Here is a 21,631-nt window from a genome sequence, read left to right on the forward strand (position 1 = left end):
GTTCCTAATTGAAATTTCTGGTTTTAATAGCAATATTGAACTTATTTTAACCAAAAATTTAATTTTCTGCTAAAAAAAGAAATGTAATATGCTAAAAATAGATCACCTTAAACAAGCTTTATAGAATTTTTTAGCTGAGAACTGATTACAACGAATTTGATGAAAGAAACCCTCCACCCCCTCTGCCAAATGTTACCATGAGAAATGTCACAATTTTTCACTTTTGCTCAAAAAAAAGGTAAATACAGACTACGACCTCTTACTGATTTTTCTAAATTTTTACTTACTCAGATGAAAGATAATCAACTTTCAATGATGTGAAATATAATCCAGTCCTTACCAAGTATCAGGGAGATATAAGTATGAAAAGCTAGCATAGTTAAGCAGCATAGTGGAGACCTCATGCTTCTTCCTAAGGCACCTTCCCGTAACTGCAGGATGCCCAACTCCTATGGGAATTAGAGGCATTTTAGAATGAGAAGAGCATGATTGAAACATCATATTCAGAGACTTTAAAATGCTAGCTCATGGATCCCCACTCTCCAGGAAGGTGGGGTTTATTTTTCAAGAGCTTAGAATAGCAGTGGTATCTAACTAGAAGCAAATTTTACATTTTAAACTGGCATAAGACAATCTCCCAAATTCTTATATCATGTGATCTTAGGGAGAGAAAAAGGTAGAGCTCATTTCATAGAAAATGCTGTATTTCTCTTATATAAATATTAATTTATTAAAACATATTGAGGATCTAAGTACAAAATGCTACGGTGGGTATGAATATATACAGTTCTATGTCTTCAAAGATCTTTCCATCAAATAGCGAAGGTAGTACATGAACACATAATTTTACTGGAATATGGCAAGGGCCATAAGAGAGATAAGTAAATGATTCTGAAAGTTAGGAATACTTGAGTTTTGTTGGGAGAAGATAAGAGAAAGCTTTGTGGAATAGGTGACATTTATCTCAATCCTAATGGATGGAGAGGCTCTCAAGAGACATTATTTGGGAGGATGCCAGTTGGGGAGGACATCCAAAACAGACACCAGCAGAAGCATGGCAACAGAAAAGCACAGGGTCTATCTGGTGAACAACCATTTGCCCAGTTTAGCAGGAACACTAGGGAAGCAAAAAGGATGGGTAGTAGGCTAGAAGCATTGGCTAGAGTCAGATCCTAGGGCCCTTGAATCCATGCTATAGTTTGGACTTTATTCAAGGGGCAAGTTGGAGCTACTAAAGAAATAAGGTGGAAGATGAATAGTAGAGGGGAAGGGTAACGATGAAATACAGAGTCTGAATAGATAGACCATATCAGGAAGGGATCACCATAAATACATAATACTTATGGAGAACCTGGACAGTGGAATAAATAGGGAAAAAAATTACAGCTTCTTGTACCTGTTCTCATCTATTTCTCAAAACCTGCTCTCTGGACTAACAGGGACAACTTTTGCAATAAAGCAACTCTGTTAATAGCATATTGAGTGCTATGATTAATAAATGTTATACACTACAAAAACAACCACACAGAACTATAACAAACAAAACTCATGGAAAACAAATTTCCTTGCTTAGTTTTGTAGTGAAACGTGTAAAAACAAGGAAAACCAAAAGAACTGCAACTATGCTTGATCCATACGAATCATAAAATGTTAGACAGGGAAATCTAGCCTAATTTCTTGGTTTTGCAGGAAACTCTGGGGTTGCAAAAATGTTAGGGAAGCATATTTTAACCTCACATGAGTACTAAAGATCCAGCAAGCAGCAATATTAGTAAAACATAAATTTTAATCCCAGAATTTAAATAACAAAGATGAAAATTTTTAACTTTCAATAGAAAAACCATCTCTAACTCCTGAAAAATATAATCAAGACCCAATGCCTCTTCATTGTTCTGAAAACAAATTGCTAGCTATGAGGACATGTTGTATTTCCCTCATATTCAATAAATAACTTTTAGTTTCCTTGTCAAAATTAAGAAAAAATTAATTTTGTACCCTATTTCCAGAAAATCCTATAAATTCTAGTAGTCTGATAATCCGTGCTGGTAAAAGGGACAGCATCTGTAAGAAAAAAATACAAGTGTACTTACTGTTAGTACATCTAACTGTAGATAAATGTTAAACTCTAACCAACTTCAAGTTTTAATGATTCAGTAATATGAAAAATTAGAACCAAGTTTAAACCACTGGACACGTCTCAATCACCACATACTGCACCTAGTATAATCATTACTTGTGACTTAATTTCATTTAGTTAAGACAATACACCTAAAAAGTTAAAAACAAAACAAAACAAAAAACCTGGCTTTTTCAGAATGCTCTAAAGAACACTTGCTCCTTTCATGTGGGTTGATAAAGTGATGAGAAGATAATCCCCAGTGTCCACCTCCAAAGTGTTTCTTTTAGCATCCTTTTCCAAAAGCAAAAGTCTGTTGTATTCTTCAGATATGCAGGCATGACCCAGAAGTAGACACCTACAGCACTACAGCCCCTCTCTGGGACATCCCTAAAGAGTAGGATAAAGGGAAGTCCTCCCAGGGCAGAACTTTGAGCAGTGCCCTGTTTGTTCACTTTGCCTGGAAGGAGAAATGGCCATATATGCAATTATTTACTGATTCATGGGTGGTTGCCAGTGGTTTGGTTGGATGGTCAGGGCTTTAGAAAGAACATGATGGGAAAACTGATGACAAGGAGCTCTGGGAAACAGGTATACGGACAGACATCTCAGAATGGGCAAAAAATGTGAAGATATTTGTGTCCCATGTGAATGTTCACCAAAGGCTGACCTCAGCAGAGGAAGATTTTAATAATCAAGTGGATAGGGTGATTCATTTTGTGGACACTAGCCAGCCTCTCTCCTCAGCCACCTCTGTCATCAACCAATGGGCTCATGAACAAAGCGGCCACGGTAGTGTATACACTTATGTGTGGGATTCCCTTTACCACTTAATTTTCTCACCAATTCCAGTCAAACCTTAATATCAAAATATCTAAATAATACAGCAATTGGACAGATATCTACTCAAACCCTTCATCTACCCCAGAGCTTCATCATCCCTCAAACTATATTGTTCCCTCACCTATTTTCAATTTCAGAGCCACCATTGCTATAGCAATAATATTTCTGATGTGGAAATAGAACTGAATTTCAAGATCCTTATTACCAAAAAATGTTACTAGTCCATTCAGAGAGCTGCATGCTTCCCTTATTATACAATCGAAAACTATTCTGAGCATGTGCAGAACTTTACAGCACATTCTGGCCAAAGCCCCCACAGGTTCACAGCACAAGAAAACTGATCCCACTGTAGCCACTTGCCAACCAAACCCAGGTAGTGGTTCAGGGTGAGGTTCAAATGCAGTAGCAGAGGCACTGAAAACCTAAGGTTCTTGTACAAAAGATTCTGGTTGCTTTCTGATCACTTACCAAATTAAAGGCCCCTATTCCAAGCTTGACGCCACCTTCAAACTCATAGAAGAACTGCTGCTCAACTTTGTTCTTCTGAATTACGTGCAGGATAGAAAGACATTCTCTGGATTGAAGAAAACAGTTATACTGTAAGTTTACTATGACACTGAAAACTAATTTTAAGTCAAATTTTGCATTTACATACCATAAGATAAATGTCATTAGCCAAAATACTAGAGAATTTTTAAGTGGATGAAGCTGTGCTGCGTTTACTTTTTTTCTTTTTTCAGTTTGCCGATATTTTATTTTATTTTTTAATACATCTTTATTGGAGTACAATTGCTTCACAATGCTGTGCTAGTTTCTGTTGTACAACAAAGTGAGTCAGCCATATGCATACATATATCCCCATATCCCCTTCCTCTTAAGCCTCCCTCCCATCCTCCCTATCCCACCCCTCTACTGGGTAATCATCATTAAGGAATAACGACACACTCATTTCTACACTGTTTATCAGCACCAATCTTTCTGGGCTTAAAGCAAAAGAGGGTTCAAATATCAGCAAGCATGACTCAGGAGCCAAAGGACCGCAGGACTGTGATCTCACAGTTTCCCAGCAATGTGTTAGAGGAGACTTCCTAGGAATGCTCAGTCTCTCAGCCGTTGTGCACACTTCAGCAACCTACCTTCCACTGAGTAACTGAGGTGCTACTGACAAAAAGACTTGAATTTCAGCATGATCACCATGGTCTCAAATAGACCAAAATAAAACTCACAACTAGGAAAGATTGAAAGAGGAAAGCAAGCTCGATAACAATTGCCTGCAACTGTCCTCTTATTTTTCCCTCTTCCATCCAAGCCAATCTTTCTGATTTCTCACTTTAATTAATTTTCTATGCATTTTTCCCTTCCCCTTCACATCTTCAAAAGGCAAATACTTAATCAGAGAAATGCAGATGAAAACAATGACAAAGATGTAAAAATTGGCAATAACCAGAAATTGCTTATCAAACCGACAGATATATTTTTTAAAGGTAGTAAGAAATAGCCAGATATTATGTATCACCTGGTGTGATGCACTTATAAATCATGCAACTTCACTTATGATGTATTCTAGCCAAATGCAACTAACCTGAATCTAATTTCCAGTTTACAGGAAATATAAAGGGCTACAGGAATGCTATGGACTGAACTATATTTCCCCCAAATGCATATGTTGAAGCTCTAATCCCCCCACCCAGTGTGACTGTATTTGAAGACAGAGATTTTAGGAAGTAATTAAGGATAAATGAGGTCATAAGGGTGGGGTCCTCCTCTGATAAGATTGGTGGCCTTATAAGAGGAAGGTCTCTCATTGCCATGTGAGGACACAGTGAGAAGGTGGCTGTCTGCAAGCCAAGAAGAGAGTCCTCACCAGAACCTGATCATGCTGGTACCCAGATCTTGGACTTTCATCCTCCAGAACTGTGAAGAAATAAATTTCTGTTGCTTATGCCATCCAGTGTATGATATTTTGTTATGGCAGCCTGAGCTGACTATGACAAGGAACAAGCTAAATGAAAACTCAAGGAAGCCACCAAACAAATCTGTGCATATCCTGCAGGACAAATGGGTTGCGCTTTTCAACAACTCTCATGAATATAGAGACTCTTCTAGAATAAGATGTATTTAATGAACATAAACACTGGATGTTCAAGGCAGTCTTGGGTTGGATCCTGGTGCTGACATTCCAGCAGTAAAAGAGATTTGGGGCCAACAGGCAAAATTTGAAGATGGATTGAGTATTATATGAAATGAAGACTTGTTGACATGAAAAAGTAAACATCATTAACTGAAAAAAGCAGGTTAAAAAATAGTACATACAGTGTGATCTCATTTTCGTTTAAAAAATATATATATCTTTAGATACATGTAGAAAATATTCTGAAAGAATATATACTAAGATGTTAACAGCCATAATTACTGGGTGATAAGTATATGGTGTGTGTGTGTATTTTAATATTTGCTCATCCACATTTTCCTATTTTCCAAAATATATATGCCACTTTTGTGATAAAAACCATTATTTTAATTTTTTAAATAGAAAACCAGTGCTGGCAAAGGTAAGAACAAATAGACACATTCATTTATTTATGGTAAAATGGTAGTTATAGTAAAGAGGTTGGCAACCTATTGGAACATAGCCACACCCATTTACTTATAGTCTATGGCTGCTTACAACTTGCGGTCATAGAGTTGAGTAGTTGGGACACAGATCTTACAACCCACAAGCCTAAACACTTACTGTCTGGTATTTTAAGAAAAAGTTTGCCAATCCAATTATTCTTCAGAATAATTTTGCAATATATATCAGAAATCTTACACACTTGCATACCTTTGAACCAACAAATCTAATTTTATTCTAAGGAAATAGCATGGATACACACAAAACTTAACCTATAAGGAAAGATACTGTATTACTACCTATAATAAAAATTTATAAACAAACTAAATAGGCAACAACCGGAAACTGGTTACGAAGATAGTTGCATGCATGCATACATTTATACATACACATGTAGTATATCCAAATAGTGGAATACTGTGGAGCCATTAAAAGCCATGATGAATTAAAAATACTTAATGATCTAAAATTTTCTGACATGAAGTGAAAAAAGAAATTTCAAAATGACACAAAGCATATAATCTCACTGTATAAAAAGATAATTATATATGCTTATATACATGCACAAAACTTCAAATGTCAAAATATCAACAGGATGGCAGGATATGCATATTATGTTCAGAGTTATTTTCTGTGTAAATGTTCTATTTGCTGATAATAGATGATTATTACAAAATGCTCAAATAATATGGAGAAACCCTAAGTGTCCCTACACAATCATCCCACAGAGAGACGGTCACTGTTAACAGCCTGGTACATAATTTTCTAGTTGTTTTTATGCTTTACAAAGAATGCAATCTTTAGAAAACACAAATGGGATCACACAGTATATACTCTTCAATAGATTATATTGACAATTTTCCATGAAAATGCATGAAAGCTACCTTATTCTTTAACAAGTGCATATTATTCCATTCTATGGAATAATTTATTTAACCAAATTCCTATTCTTAAATTTTCAAGTTGTTTCAAAATATTCCATATTACAAACAATGCTGCTAAAGTGTTCTTATACCTTCATCAAGTACTTTCCTATATCAAGTACTATAACTATATTTATACCATCCTAACTGTTCATAGGATAAATTCTTAGAAAAAGAACTTCTGAGATGGAAGGTAATGCATATTCTTAATTTTGGTATATACTGCCAGAACATCCTTCATAAAAACTCTATCAGTTTAGACCCCCACCAACTTATGAGTTTCTCACACTGTCATTTGCCCTGAGTCATTTATATCACATTTCTATTTGTATTTTTTATTACGGGATATTTTTGCCATGATGAAAATTTATATGTTTATTTGGTCAAGTTAGTCTTCTATGGTTTCTGATTTTATGTCACACTTTAAAAGGCTTCTGAAATTGACATCATATATCTACAGATATGACACACTGAGAAGGACACCACATCACTTCTATAGTATTCTTGCCATAGAAAAATCTGAATTTAATCATTAAGCAACATTAGATAAGTCCACCTTGAGCAATGGTCTAAAAAATACCTGCCCAGTATTCTTCAAAAATGTCAAGGTCCTGAAAGACAAAGAAAGACTGAGGGACTCTTCCAGATTAAAACTGACTAAGGAGACGTAACAACTAAATGTGACATCCAGGATCCTGGAGTGAATCCTGGACCAGAATAAGGACACTGGTGGGACAATTAGAAAAACTTGAGTAAAGTCAATGAAGTAGTTAATAATAGTATATCAATGTTCGTTTCCTGGTTTTAATAATTATACTGTGGTTCCATAAGATGTTAACATTTGTATATTGGAAGAATATATGATAATTCTTTGTAAAAATTCTGGAATCATTTCAAAGTGAAAAATTTTTAAATAAATCAAAAGTTTAAAGGCCTTTGTGCTTTAGGACTATAAAAAGACTTTCCTATGTTTTGGTTGTACTCTTCTAAAAATATTTTAATATCAAATCTATATGGAATGTATCATTTTTTTATTTTTTGAATTTTATTTTATTTTTTTATACAGCAGGTTCTTATTAGTCATCAATTTTATACACATCAGTGTATATATGTCAATCCCAATCGCCCAATTCATCACACCACCACCCCCAAGCCCCCGCCGCTTTACCCCCTTGGTGTCCATAAGTGTGTTCTCTACATCTGTGTCTCAATTTCTGCCCTGCAAACTGGTTCAATTGTACCATTTTTCTAGGTTCCACATATATGCGTTAATATATGATATTTGTTTTTCTCTTTTGGACTTACTGAAGGAACAGTTTGCTAGTATTCTGTTGAGGATTTTTGCATTTATATTCATCAGTGATATTGGTCTGTAATTTTTTTTGTAGTACCTTTGGTTGGTTTTGGTATCAGGGTGATGGTGGACTCATAGAATGAGTTTGGGAGTGTTCCTTCCTCTGTAATTTTTTGGAAGAGTTTGAGAAGGATGGGTGTTAGCTCTTCTCTAAATGTTTGATAGAATTCACCTGTGAAGCCATCTGGTCCTGGACTTTTGTTTGTTGGAAGATTTTTAATCACAGTTTCAATTTCATTATTTGTGATTGGTCTGTTCATATTTTCTATTTCTTCCTGATTCAGTCTTGGAAGCTTATACCTTTCTAAGAATTTGTCCATTTCTTCCAGGTTGTCCATTTTATTGGCATAGAGTTGCTTGTAGCAGTCTCTTAGGATGCTTTGTATTTCTGTGGTGTCTGTTGTAACTTCTCCTTTTTCATTGCTAATTTTATTGATTTGAGTCCTCTCCCTCTTTTCTTGATGAGTCTGGCTAACGGTTTATCAATTTTGTTTATCTTCTTGAAGAGCCAGCTTTCACTTTTATTGATCTTTGCTATTGTTTTCTTTGTTTCTATTTCATTTATTTCTGCTCTGATCTTTATGATTTCTTTCCTTCTGCTAACTTTGGGGGTTTTTTGTTCTTCTTTCTCTACTTCCTTTAGGTGTAAGGTTAGATTGTTTATTTGAGATTTTTCTTGTTTCTTGAGGTAGGCCTGTATAGCTATAAACATCCCTCTTAGAAATGCTTTTGCTGCATCCCATAGGTTTTGGATTGTCGTGTTTTCATTGTCATTTGTCTCTAGGTATTTTTTGATTTCCTCTTTCATTTCTTCAGTGATCTCTTGATTGTTTAGCAACGTATTATTTAGCCTCCATGTGTTTGTGGTTTTTTCTTCTTTTTCGCTGTTATTCATTTCTAATCTCATAGTGTTGTGGTCAGAAAAGATACTTGATATGATTGCCATTTTCTTAAATTTACTGAGGCTTGATTTGTGACCCAAGATGTGATCTATCCTAGAGAATGTTCCATGTGCACTTGAGAAGAAAGTGTAATCTGCTGTTTTGGGATGGAATGTCCTATAAATATCAATTAAATCTATCTGGTCTACTGTGTCATTTAAAGCTTGTGTTTCCTTATTTATTTTCTGTTTGGATGGTCTGTCCATTAGTGTAAGTGAGGTATTAAAGTCCACCACTATTATTGTGTCACTGTCAATATCCTCTTTTAGAGCTGTTAGCAATTGCCTTATGTATTGAGGTGCTCCTATGTTGGGTGCATATATATTTATAATTGTTATATCTTCTTCTTGGATTGATCCCTTGATCATTATGTAGTGTCCTTCCTTGTCTCTTGTAACATTCTTTATTTTAAAGTCTGTTTTATCTGGTATGAGTATTGCTACTCCAGCTTTCTTTTGATTTCCATTTGCATGGAATATCTTTTTCCATCCCCTCACTTTCAGTCGGTATGTGCCCCTAGGTCTGAAGTGGGTCTCTCGTAGACAGCATATATATGGGTCTTGTTTTTGTATCCATTCAGCAAGCCTGTGTCGTTTGGTTGGAGCATTTAATCCATTCACGTTTAAGGTAATTATTGATATGTATTTTCCTATGACCATTTTCTTAAGTGTTTTGGGTTTGTTTTTGTAGGTGCTTTTCTTCTCTTGTGTTTCCCACTTAGAGAAGTTCCTTTAACATTTGTTGTAGAGCTGGTTTGGTGGTGCTGAATTCTCTTAGCTTTTGCTTGTCTGTAAAGCTTTTCATTTCTCCATCGAATCTGAATGAGATCCTTTCCGGGTAGAGTAATCTTGGTTGTAGGTTCTTCCCTTTCATCACTTTAAGTATATCATGCCACTCCCTTCTGGCTTGTAGAGTTTCTGCTGAGAAATCAGCTGTTAACTTTGTGGGAATTCCCTTGTATGTTATTTGTCGTTTTTCCCTTGCTGCTTTCAATAATTTTTCTTTGTCTTTAATTTTTGCCAATTTGATCATTATGTGTCTCGGCGTGTTTCTCCTTGGGTTTATCCTGTATGGGACTCTCTGTGCTTCCTGGACTTGGGTGGCTATTTCCTTTTCCACATTAGGGAAGTTTCGACTATAATCTCTTCAAATATTTTCTCTGGTCCTTTCTCTCTCTCTTCTCCTTCTGGGACTCCTATAATGAGAATGTTGTTGCATTTAATGTTGTCCCAGAGGTCTCTTAGGCTGTCTTCATTTCTTTTCATTCTTTTTTCTTTATTCTGTTCCGCAGCAGTGAATTCCACCATTCTGTCTTCTAGGTCACTTATCCGTTCTTCTGCCTCAGTTATTCTGCTATTGATTCCTTCTAGTGTAGTTTTCATTTTAGTTACTGTATTATTCATCTCTGTTTGTTTGTTCTTTAAATCTTCTAGGTCTTTGTTAAACATTTCTTGCATCTTCTCGATCTTTGCCTCCATTCTTTTTCCAAGGTCCTGGATCATCTTCACTATCATTATTCTGAATTCTTTTTCTGGAAGGTTGCCTATCTCCACTTCATTTAGTTGTTTTTCTGGGGTTTTATCTTGTTCCTTCATCTGGTACATAGCCCTCTGCCTTTTCATCTTGTCTATCTTTCTGTGAATGTAGTTTTTGTTCCACAGGCTGCAGGATTGTAGTTCTTCTTGATTCTGCTGTCTGCCCTCTGATGGATGAGGCTATCTAAGAGGCTTGTGCAAGTTTCCTGATGGTAGGGACTGGTGGTGGGTAGAGCTGACTGTTTCTCTCTGGAATGTATCTTTTATACAGTCTTTTTTCCAAAACGAAGAGCCAATTTTCCCAAAACCATTTATTAAAGTACCCATATTTTCCCACTGATTTTAGTTTAGTTTAGTTAGGTTTTTAGTATGCTTTGAATTCGCTGGTAAATGTACGTGTGTGTACACAGAAGTGCATGCATGATGTGCACGCACACATGCATGCACACGCATGTATGCGCGCACGCGCGCACACACACACACACGTTTCTAAGCCCTATGTTCCATTCCACTGATATATATTTCTGTGCCATTACAAGACTATTTTAATTCCTTTGGTTTTTAAGTTTTGATGACTGAAAAAGCAATCAACTCTTTAACATTCTTTTATATCTTCTAAAAAATATTTCAAGAGGAAAAGTAAAAACAATATATCAGGTTCCCCAAATCCACTCCCTTCCAGGATTTTGAATGGAATATAATTTTATGAAATCATGTTGGGTAAAAGCATCTCTTAAAATACTAAATCTTCATTCTGCTTCCAGTAATAGCAGGGTGGCTTATATTAGATTAACCCTCCCACAGATAACAATTATAAACTCTGGACAAAATGCAAAATGCATATTTAAAATATATTGGTAGGCACTGGAAACTGAAAAAAAAAGTAATGGGAAACTGGAGAAGGGTTGAAATTTGAAAAAAGAGAACAACTCTTGAAGGGACCTTAAGTTTATATGGCTAGTCACCTGGAAGTACTCCCTAGTACACTTGGTGCAGGACGCCTAGAACTCACACAGAAAGCCAGTCTTATTGGCTTCAAAAGGAGCACAGAGTTCAAATCTGCCAGATTACCTATAAGGTAATGGGGGAATTTTCAGATAGGAGAGAACCACATAGGAGGGAAACACCAAAATCAGTGTTAGAACTCCTCTCAAATTCTTGGCTAATTCATGATCTATGTGAGCACTGGGGAAACTCCAAAGAAAAGCAGAGACAAGACAGAAGAAGTAATGGAACCAAGATTTCAGATGCTGCCCACTACCAAAGAGTTAAGAGTATAGGCTCTAAGTCTAGTCAAGTCAAATGCTTCCCAGAGCAAGAATCAGCACTATTCTGAGAAAGAAAACCGAACCTAGAGTCTCTACAATGTATCACTATCTAGTGTACAATCAAAAAATTATTGACTTGATAACAGAAAAACATGACATATAGTCAGGAGAAAAAGCAGGCAATAGAAACTGACCCCAAGACGGCCCAGATGTTGAGATAATGTCTAATCTGAAGAAAACAATTTTTTTAAATGAACAGCAGCTCAGTGACCTATTGAACAAAATCAGGTGACTAACATGTAATTGGGGTCTCAGAAGGAGAAAAGTGAGAATGGAGCAGAAAAAAATACTTGAAGAAATAATAGCTACACATTTCTCAAAGCCATACTTAAGCACATCAGTCAATGTGCTAAGAATAAAAAATACAAGTCTTCAAAGCAGCCAGAAGAAATGACAAATTACAGACAAGGGAAAAATAATTAAAATAACAGCTGACTTATGATCAGAAACAATAGAGGTTATAATACAATGGATTGACAGTTTTAAAGGGGCAAAAGAAGAAAAGAAAAAGAAAACCTTGTAACTCGAGAATACTATACTGAGCAAAAACAGCCTTCAAAGATAAAGATGTGGGCTTCCCTGGTGGCGCAGTGGTTGAGAGTCCGCCTGCCGATGCAGGCGACACGGGTTCGTGCCCCGGTCCGGGAAGATCCCACATGCCGTGGAGCAGCTAGGCCTGTGAGCCATGGCTGCTGAGCCTGTGCTCCGCAACGGGAGAGGCCACAACAGCGAGAGGCTTGCATACCGCAAAAAAATAAATAAATAAAAAATAAAGATGGGGCTTCCCTGGTGGCGCAGTGGTTGAGAGTCTGCCTGCCGGTGCAGGGGACACGGGTTCGTGCCCCGGTCCGGGAAGATCCCACATGCCGCGGAGCGGCTGGGCCCGTGAGCCATGGCTGCTGATCCTGCGAGTCCGGAGCCTGTGCTCCTCAACGGGAGAGGCCACAACAGTGAGAGGCCTGCGTACCACAAAAAATAAATAAATAAATAATAAAGGTGTTTTCAGGTAAATGAAACAGTGAGAATTGATGAAAGTAGACACACACTGTAAGAAATCTTAAAAGAAATGCTTCAGTCTGAAATTAGACAGGAATGAATGAACACCAAAAATGGTAAATATATGGGTTAATAGTGAAGACCATGACATAAAATTGTTTAAAGCAAAAGGTGGGTACCACTGTGGGGTGTGTAATATACATACGTGTACTATTGTAAGAATAGTATAAAAGACAACAGGTGGTAAATGAAACTATACTTTTGCAAAGTTCTTATACTTGTGCAATGGTACAATATTAACTCTAAGTTGACTATGATAAGTTAAGAAGGCTATTATAATCACTAGAGCAAACACTTAAAAAAATTAAAGAGGGCTATAGCTAAGAAAACAATGGAAGGATTCCACTGGAATACATATACATATTTTTTTTTTATTTAAAGCAAAAGAAGGCAGAAAAATAAGGGGGGGGACAAATAAGGCAAAGGAAAAAAGCAAAATGGTACTCACAAACATATTAACTGTCACACTGAGTAAAGAAGCAAGACCAAATTAAGCATGTTTACAAAAAATGCAAATTAAATACAAAGACAAAGATAGGTTTAAAGTAAAAGAATATATGCCATGCAAATACTAATTATAAAAAAGCATGAGTAGCTTTATTAATATCAGACAAAACAGATTTCAAGACAAGGAATATTATAAGGAGTTACATAGGAACATTTTATAACAATGAAAGATTAATTCATTAGGAAGATAAAACAATTAAAATATATATAAGCCCAATAATAGAGGTTCTAAATATACAAAGCAAATACTGACAGAACTAAAGGGAGAAATGGATGACTCCAGAATCAAAGCTGAAGATTTTTAACTCTGTGAGTAAAGGATAGGACAACTAGATAAAAATCAGTAAGGATATAGAAGATGTGAATGACACTATGGTCCAGTTTAATTGAACATCTGAATCATTGCAGAACTTCATTGGAGCAGTGATGTTCTAGAGTCTGGACCAAAGACATATCTGTACATACCTGTCATTTTAAATTTATAAATTGTTTTTAGGAGAGAGAAACTAAGATTATCTAATCAGAAATTATGTAAGTACTTTTCTTTACAGCTATTTTTCTTTTAAAACTGCATTTAAACTTAACTTGTGTTGTCCTATGGCATTGAATACACCTCAGTAAGCCAAAAATCAAGTGCACTTTTACCAACACGAAATTTTAAAAAACATAGTCATACTGACTGAGAACTTTGAAGTACAAAATGGTACATAGTACAAGAATCACTTAGAAACCACAAGAACGTGGTCAAAAAGGTACAAACCCTGTGAAAATATTTTTTATAAATCTTAATTTTTAACTTACTTATATATTTGGTAACTTGTTCTAATTTTGAGTCCACCTTTGATGAAGTTGATCATATTTTCATCCTGAAAACAATTAAATAATTAGATCGTTCAGCAAAAGATTCTTAAACTGTCCCCATAGCTGTGTAGCTGCATGATTAGAACAAAACACTATCTTTTGAGGATATGATTTTTAAATTAAACCATTCTTCTTGCTTTACATCTGAAATGCTTTTTTGTCATTTTTCTTCCAAGTTAGAGGACAACAAAAAGGAAACATTTCTTAAATCCTTGCATTACTTTAAGGAAGTAAGGAAGTAATCCTCATCAATTTGGGGCCATAAAGGTTAGTCCAAACGTACTTCAATAAACATCATCAACTACTGAGCAACTTTCTTCTGGGTTCAATGGAATTCAAAATGGCTGACTTTAAGGATATGCTCCAAGGACTTTCCTGTCTGTCTTACTCCAAGTAATGGGATTATGGTTCTTCTTTAGGGGGGACTTTAGCAGGCAGTCTATTTAACATTGTGAATTTCATTCACATACATTTCCAGACCACAGATAACTGATCTGGATTCTAAAGTTGTTGTCACTTATATGAAATACTGTTTAGGGGAAAAGAGATCACTTCTCTTGGCCTGATGGTCATCAGCCATAAAACTGGGTCAGCTGGCCTAAATGAATGACCTTTTTAGGGTGAGCATTCTAGGATTCCAAGAGTCTCCTATTAAAGCATATCAAATAACTGCTTGAGGCCTTCCCTGGTGGGGCAGTGGTTGAGAGTCCACCTGCTGATGCAGGGGTCACGGGTTCGTGCCCCGGTCCGGGAGGATCCCACATGCCGCGGAGCGGCTGGGCCCGTGAGCCATGGCCACTGAGCCTGCACGTCCGGAGCCTGTGCTCCGCAACGGGAGAGGCCACAGCAGTGAGAGGCCCACGTACCGCAAAAAAAAATAATAATAAAAATTAAAAAATAATAACTGCTTGGAAGATGTTACTCTAATAGAAGGTGCTAATGGAGATAGTCCCATGCTTTTCTAGTCCGTTAATATCAGAAAGATGCTCTGGTATTGATTTCCTGTGCACTTGAGCATCCTTCCGAAACAAAAGAAGAACTAATTTTAGTTTGTTAATGTCATCAGTTACTTAAATACTTAATCTTTAAATTATTAAAAGAATCAATAAATGTAAAATTCACTATGCAATTTAAATGTTTATTTTCTGATTTGAAGGAATCTTATGGTTACACAAGTTCCAATACTGGCCAGGAAAGAATTTCTTCAATTGGATTCAAATCTGCCTCAAATAAGAATATTTCATTTCAGGATTCACCAAACATTTGCTGAATGCCTATTTTACAGCAGGCACCCAAACACAAAATCAGACAAAAGCAACACAACTCGCTAAGGGATGAAGACATGCATGGATGGAGACATGTGGGGGATGTCGTGACGGCACAAAGGTGGGCGGGGATGTGAAGAGGTCCACAAAAGCCTCCTGGAAGCATCAATGCTTAAAGCACACACATACACACACACAAAAAAAAGATTGGGAAGTAACCAGCTGAAGGAAGGAAGGCAAGGTAGGTATGAATTTTGCAAGCAAAAAAAAAAAAAAAAAAACGCTCAGGGAAGCATTCAAGACCCTGGTGTGCTTGGCTTGGCCATCTGTGCGTATATAACTCAGCACTGCTGCAGAAACCTACTGCAAAAAAGGGAATGACTAAGGAATAAGAAAGCTACCTGTGCTGTACCTGTGCCACTCAAGTATGCAACATACCTGCCAGTAGCAGTTGAGGACATTGGTAAGAGGGGAGTAGGGAACTGGCGGGGAGATACCAGTTTGGTTAGAAAAAGCCTTCCCCATGTGTGATATTCAGATACAGAACCACTGCCATAGTCAATGAGGGCTACTAAATGCTGAAGCAGAGACATGCCCAGGTGAAATTCTCATCTTTGAGAGGGTGCACATTTGCACAATGGAGAGTGAGCTGGAGGGAAGAGAAACTACAGACCGAAGGTCCCGGGGTTGCCATGCAGTCTAGGGAAGAGCTGACAAGCCCCCCACTAGAACAATTATAGTCAGAATAAAGAGGAAGAGACGGAGCTGATAAACCTTGAAAAGGTAAAAGCAGCACGACCACGAGCCTGGCTGGACACAGAGGCATGAGGAAGAGGGGAGCCGTGGATAGCTCCCAGATGCTGAACTACAAGCCCCCCAGACATAAAAAACAAAAAACTTTCAAATCAATGATTTTATTATCAAATTATCATTTGAAAAACACATCAGAAAAAACTGGGGGCCTCCATGACTAGCCTTATGTTTACTGAGGCAGTAAGACTGTTGTTTTCAACCAGCCGTCATAATAGGTGGGGTTTTAGGAAACAGGGCCCTACACCAGATTGACTTAATTTTACTTAACCAGAATCCAACCTAAGGGGTCACCCTCCAGAAAAAGAGAAAAGCAACTCTCAGTTCAATGTAAATCATTGAGATTGAGGAAGATTTTCCATCTTACAGTTGAATTTCTGCCCCCTTACAATCTCCACCCCACTTCTACCCCACTTGTATCCATCACCGCCACCTGTGTGGCCACCATGTTAAAATCCATATTTGTTAGAAGAACTGGAAGCGACAATGACAGGCAAGGTACTGATGGTAACAATTCCTGGAGGTGAAATTTAAATGCCCCATGAGAAAAGGAGTCATTGTTTTGTTTAGTGACTTTTTTTAACTGCCCTTCCAAAATAAGAAATAAAAGAAAGGGGAATGAAAATACAAAGAGCGGGGAAATAAAATCTGAGGTATACACGGGAAGGTTGGCTCTCGACGCATGCATAACTAAGCTTTGCTGAAGCATCTGATGCAAGAAGGGAACAGCCAAGGATGCTGAAGCCTCCTGCAGCCGGTCACTCCCGTGTGCAGCCCTCCACCATTAGCAAGCACGAAGAGGGATACCCTCACAGTTCTCATACGGAGCAGCAGCCTGAAATCAGGTGAGGTAGTTGCAAGGCAGCTTCTTCAAAAGGCAGTGGTTGCCAATAAAGCGAAGTTCAAAACAGAATTTTAAGTGCATTAGAGTAGGAAAAAAAAAAAAAACCAGGGTCTTCTTTCAGCCAAAGTTTATCAGTAATGACAAATATCTTCCACTACGACTCTAAGTCAGAAGAACCGAAGCACTGACATAGAATGAGCCACATTTCTTCTATGTCGTACTTGGCAGGCTTCCCGGGCGACGCTGATTCTAAGCCAAATGTTCATTACCTGCACAAACGTGAGGGCTGCTTTCTGTAGGAGGCACTCGGCATAACAGATTTCGGCATGCATTTCCTCTATTAAAGACAAATAAAAATATATTAAGGAAAATCCCATATCCACAGTAATTGCTCTGAGATGTTCAGAAAAGACGGGTAGATAAATGAGCCCAAGGGAGACAATAAAAACCTAGGTTGCTTTGGTGCTTCCATAAAAGTGGAATGCTGACCTCAGTTCTCAGGCCCTCAGCAAGAATTTTCCAGAATGCATGAAATGCTTCGGGGAAGTTATCTTTGGCTCCATTCACATATAACTGCCAAGAGTCGGGCCCCTGGTGTCAGAGACCCAAACTCAGCTCACCAAAATGTAAAAAGCAAAAGTAAAAGCACTTCTTGGAAAAAAGGAAACAACTTATCTTTTAACTTAACGGGAACAGGCAAGTTTAACACAGTTATAGATTGGAAATCTAACTTAAATATACTAATTCTACCTTCTAAAACATGAAGGCATGATAGTCATGACAATGGTTAGGCATGCTATTAACTTGAAAAGAAAGCAGTAATTCCCTAGGGTTCTAGGAAAAAGAACTGGCCTGCATGCCCAACTCATGACTCCTCATTCAGGAAAGACTTGATGTAAAAAAGTTCACACTAGCACAGTTTGGGGCTATTTGGATCACTGAGATATCTAGTGCAGGAACAAGACACTCACAAAAGGGCTACATAAAACTACGTATGTATCCCTGGGACACGTGGAGTGCCCCAAAACACGTGGCCTATCCATGATACCTGCAGAGATTGGGGAGGGAGAAATCTTTGCATTTTCTTTTTTTTTTTTTTTTTGCATAAACAAAATCAGCAGATTCCCGTTTTATCCATGGGATGCAAACTGGTGTGTTATTTAAGGAAATGAGCTACTAGTTGTAGAACCTCGAGCAAGCTACCCTCCCTCTCTCTGCTGGTTTCCTCGTTCCTAAAGTCCAGCTAATGACATCTCTACTTCAGAGCAGAAGAATTCAACCAGGTGCTGCCTGTGAAGCTCACTGGGCAGAGTAAGCCCTCAATATGCATCAGCTACTTTCACTAAGATTACTGCCCTTGGTCCATGTCATGCTTTTTGCCAAAAGTTCAGAAAGTAGAACATCTTTATGTGATGTAAGTAACTGAAAAACGGGGTATCTCTGTGTTAATGGGAACATTGTTGAATCTAACTGGATAAGAACTAGTGCTTTATTGCTTTCACTTACACACACACACTCACTTACACACACACACACACAGTCTCACACACACACACACAGTCACACACACACTCACACACACACACACACACACACTACTAGTTCTCACAAACAGGTTCACCTTCCTGCCACGCTCATACTCCAAAGGCTGATTTACAAAGAAGCAACAATGCAGCTAAGATCTTCCAACAGCACACATAAGATGGGGCCAGACGCACAATAGGCCAAAGTCGAGGAGCTGTGGCCCCCGCGCAGTCTGGCAGCATCAGCAGCCACAGTCTCCGTCCTTCGGAACACCTCACCTCCAAGTGTGCCCCTGAATTTTCTCCGTGTGTTCAGTGGGAGAAAAACTGGTAACTTCTATTTTTACAGACTCACTTGAATATCCTCCTTCCAGGGAAACTTGTAACAAAGTGGGAATTGTTAGTAATTATTCACTTTGAAAGCCTGCTCAGTAACCCAGATGGCTGGCTTGGGGCGTGTGCCAAGAAGGCAGGGAAGCGGCTGCTGGGAGAGAAGCAACACGAGCAAAGGCAAGGAGCACGGAGCCCTGCGTGGCAAGTCCAGCGGTGCACCTTTGGCTGAAGCACGAGGTGTGTACAGGGACGAGTGGGCAATGGGCCTGGAAACGTAAGTCGGGGCTGAATTATGGACGACCTTGAATATCAGAGTCTGGGCTTCATTTGGTAGACAATGGTGAGTCCTTGCAGACATCTGAGCAGAAGGGCAGATGGATCAGAGTTAAGCTAAAGATGGACAAGGCAAAGAGCAGCACAAACGACGTAACAAGAAGCCAGAGATAAAAGGGAAGAAAGTTTGAACTCTGTATTCTGCACGTAAGGAATCTTCATATGAAATTCCTTGCACATCCTAAGCACTGTATTTAAACGTCGGTTTTTAAAGGCAATTTGAAAGCCATTTAGGGCAATATGCCAGCCATGAGGAAGGAAGAATGGGTGTGTCCCATGTTAAACCCACAAAAAGTTTAATTAAATATCCTCGCTCCTGCAGAAAACCAGCCATTCAAGGATGGAAATGGAAATTACCAAGAGGAAAAACAAAGTGCACCCTAAATCCACAATGTTTTGACATGCTCCCTTGAACACAAAGTCTGTTTGGGTTGCAGCAACAGCCAAACTCATTAGGAATAAATGCAATTTAATTTATAAAAGTCTTATTTCTTCACTCTGATTGATTATATTGGGCAGCCCTTAGCTCTCAAAATTAGACATTTGGCATTTACAAATAGGTACCTACCAGAACATCTTTTAATTACAAATTCCTCAGTTCACGGAAGGAAATATCTTCATTATGCACTGAACTGTCAGCTAAGCATGCCTTCAGACATAAAAGTCTAAATAAACCTTATTTCAGAATAGGTTCAAGTCACAGCCTGATTTATTTTCATAAATTTTAAATTAAGACCTTATTTTTTAAGAGTAGTTTTAGGTTCACAGAAAAATTGAGGGGAAGGTACAGAGATTTCCCATATATCCCTTTCCCCCCAAAACACGCATAACCTCTCCCATTATCAACATGCCCTCCAAAGTGGTACATTTGTTACAAGTGACAAACCTCCACTGACACATCATAATTACCCAAAGTCCGCAGTTTACATTAGCCTTCACTCTTGGTGTTGCACAGTCTATGGGTTTGGACAAATGTATAATGACATGTATCTATCATTATGGTATCAGTATTTTTCACTGCCCTAAAAATTCTGTGTTCCACCTATTCATCCCCTGGCAACCATTGACCTTTTTACTGTCTCCATAGTTTTGCCTTTTCCAGAATCTTATATGCTTGGAATCATACAGTAGGTTGCCTTTTCAGATTGGTGTCTTTCACTTAGGAATATGCATTTAAGGCTCCTACACGTCTTTTCATGGCTTGATAGCTCATTTCTTTTTAGCACTGAATAATATTCCACTGTCTGGATGTACCACACTTTATTATTTATCCATTCACCTATTGAAGGACAAGTTCTGAATAAAGCTGCCATAAACATTCATTTGCAGATTTTGGGGTTAACACAAGTTTTCAGCTCCTAGTTTTGTAAGAAACTACCATACTATCTTCCAAAGCGGCTGTACCATTTGCATTCCCACCAGCCATGAATAAGAGTTCCTGTTCCTCCACATCCTCACCAACATTTGGTGTTGTCAGTGTTCCAGATTTTGGACACTCTCATAGGTGTGTAGTGGTATCTCATTGCTGTTTATTTTTCAATACTTCTAAATATGCCACGCCCAAAGACAGAATAAAAAGATAAGAACAGTACCATCTATTTTCAAGATGTCTGACACAGAAATAATTCAACATTTCCTTCATCCATATGTGACACATTTCGTGCCCTTTTCTACCCAACTACAGGAGAAGGTGTGGGGTATGTGGCTTAGGGAAAGGCAGATCAGGTTTGAACTCTGCTCTGCTAAGCAGGTAATCTGGGATCATTTGTCTAATCTCTCTGAACATCACTTTCTAGTCTATAAAAAGGAGGTTACACAGGTTAGATTGGACAATGCTAAGGAAAGCATCAACGACAGTGTCTCACACATAGAGAGTGCCTTTAAAAAATAGGGCATTGGGCTTCTCTGGTGGCGCAGTGGTTAAGAGTCCGCCTGCCGATGCAGGGGACACGGGTTCGTGCCCCGGTCCGGGAAGATCCCACATGCCACAGAGCGGCTGGCCCGTGAGCCATGGCTGCTGAGCCTGCACGTCCGGAGCCTGTGCTCCACAACGGGAGAGGCCACAACAGTGAGAGGCCCGTGTACCGCAAAAAAAAAAAAAAAAAAAAAAATAGGGCATTATTATGTTTTAAGTTATTATTATTATTCATATTTATACCAATAATACCATGCCATTCTTTTGTAAAGTAAGGTTAAAAAAGAATCTCAAATGCCAGGCTTTATATTGCAAAGAAAAAGGGAGGCAGGGGGAAATGGGCCACTGGAGAGAAGCCATATAGAGGAAAACAGAAGAATATAAATGAGTCAAATTTCTTTGGGGCCCATTTAATTTCCCACTGACCTACTTTAGTGGACTTTAGGTCTCCTGGGGCCAATTTACATAAATGGCCCTAAGATGAAAAATATGAAAACATAGTCTATCTGATATCAAGGGGATAAATAAAC

General features: G+C 38.1%; 1 protein-coding gene across 1 annotated transcript in view; it reads right to left on the minus strand.

Moving 5' to 3' along the window:
* The window catches only part of TTC39B (tetratricopeptide repeat domain 39B), a 130,473-nt gene that overhangs the window by 22,981 nt on the left and 85,861 nt on the right, over positions 1–21,631 (minus strand). Inside the window, exons 7-11 of the mRNA XM_070045747.1 lie at positions 17,267–17,334; positions 14,019–14,083; positions 3,428–3,533; positions 1,996–2,061; positions 341–449 (exon numbers count right to left, since the gene is read on the minus strand). Of these exons, the coding sequence (XP_069901848.1) occupies positions 341–449; positions 1,996–2,061; positions 3,428–3,533; positions 14,019–14,083; positions 17,267–17,334 (414 nt within the window). The remainder of the gene's footprint in view (positions 1–340; positions 450–1,995; positions 2,062–3,427; positions 3,534–14,018; positions 14,084–17,266; positions 17,335–21,631) is intronic.

The sequence above is a fragment of the Globicephala melas genome, chromosome 6 (genome assembly GCF_963455315.2).
Source record: "Globicephala melas chromosome 6, mGloMel1.2, whole genome shotgun sequence".
NCBI lineage: Eukaryota > Metazoa > Chordata > Mammalia > Artiodactyla > Delphinidae > Globicephala > Globicephala melas.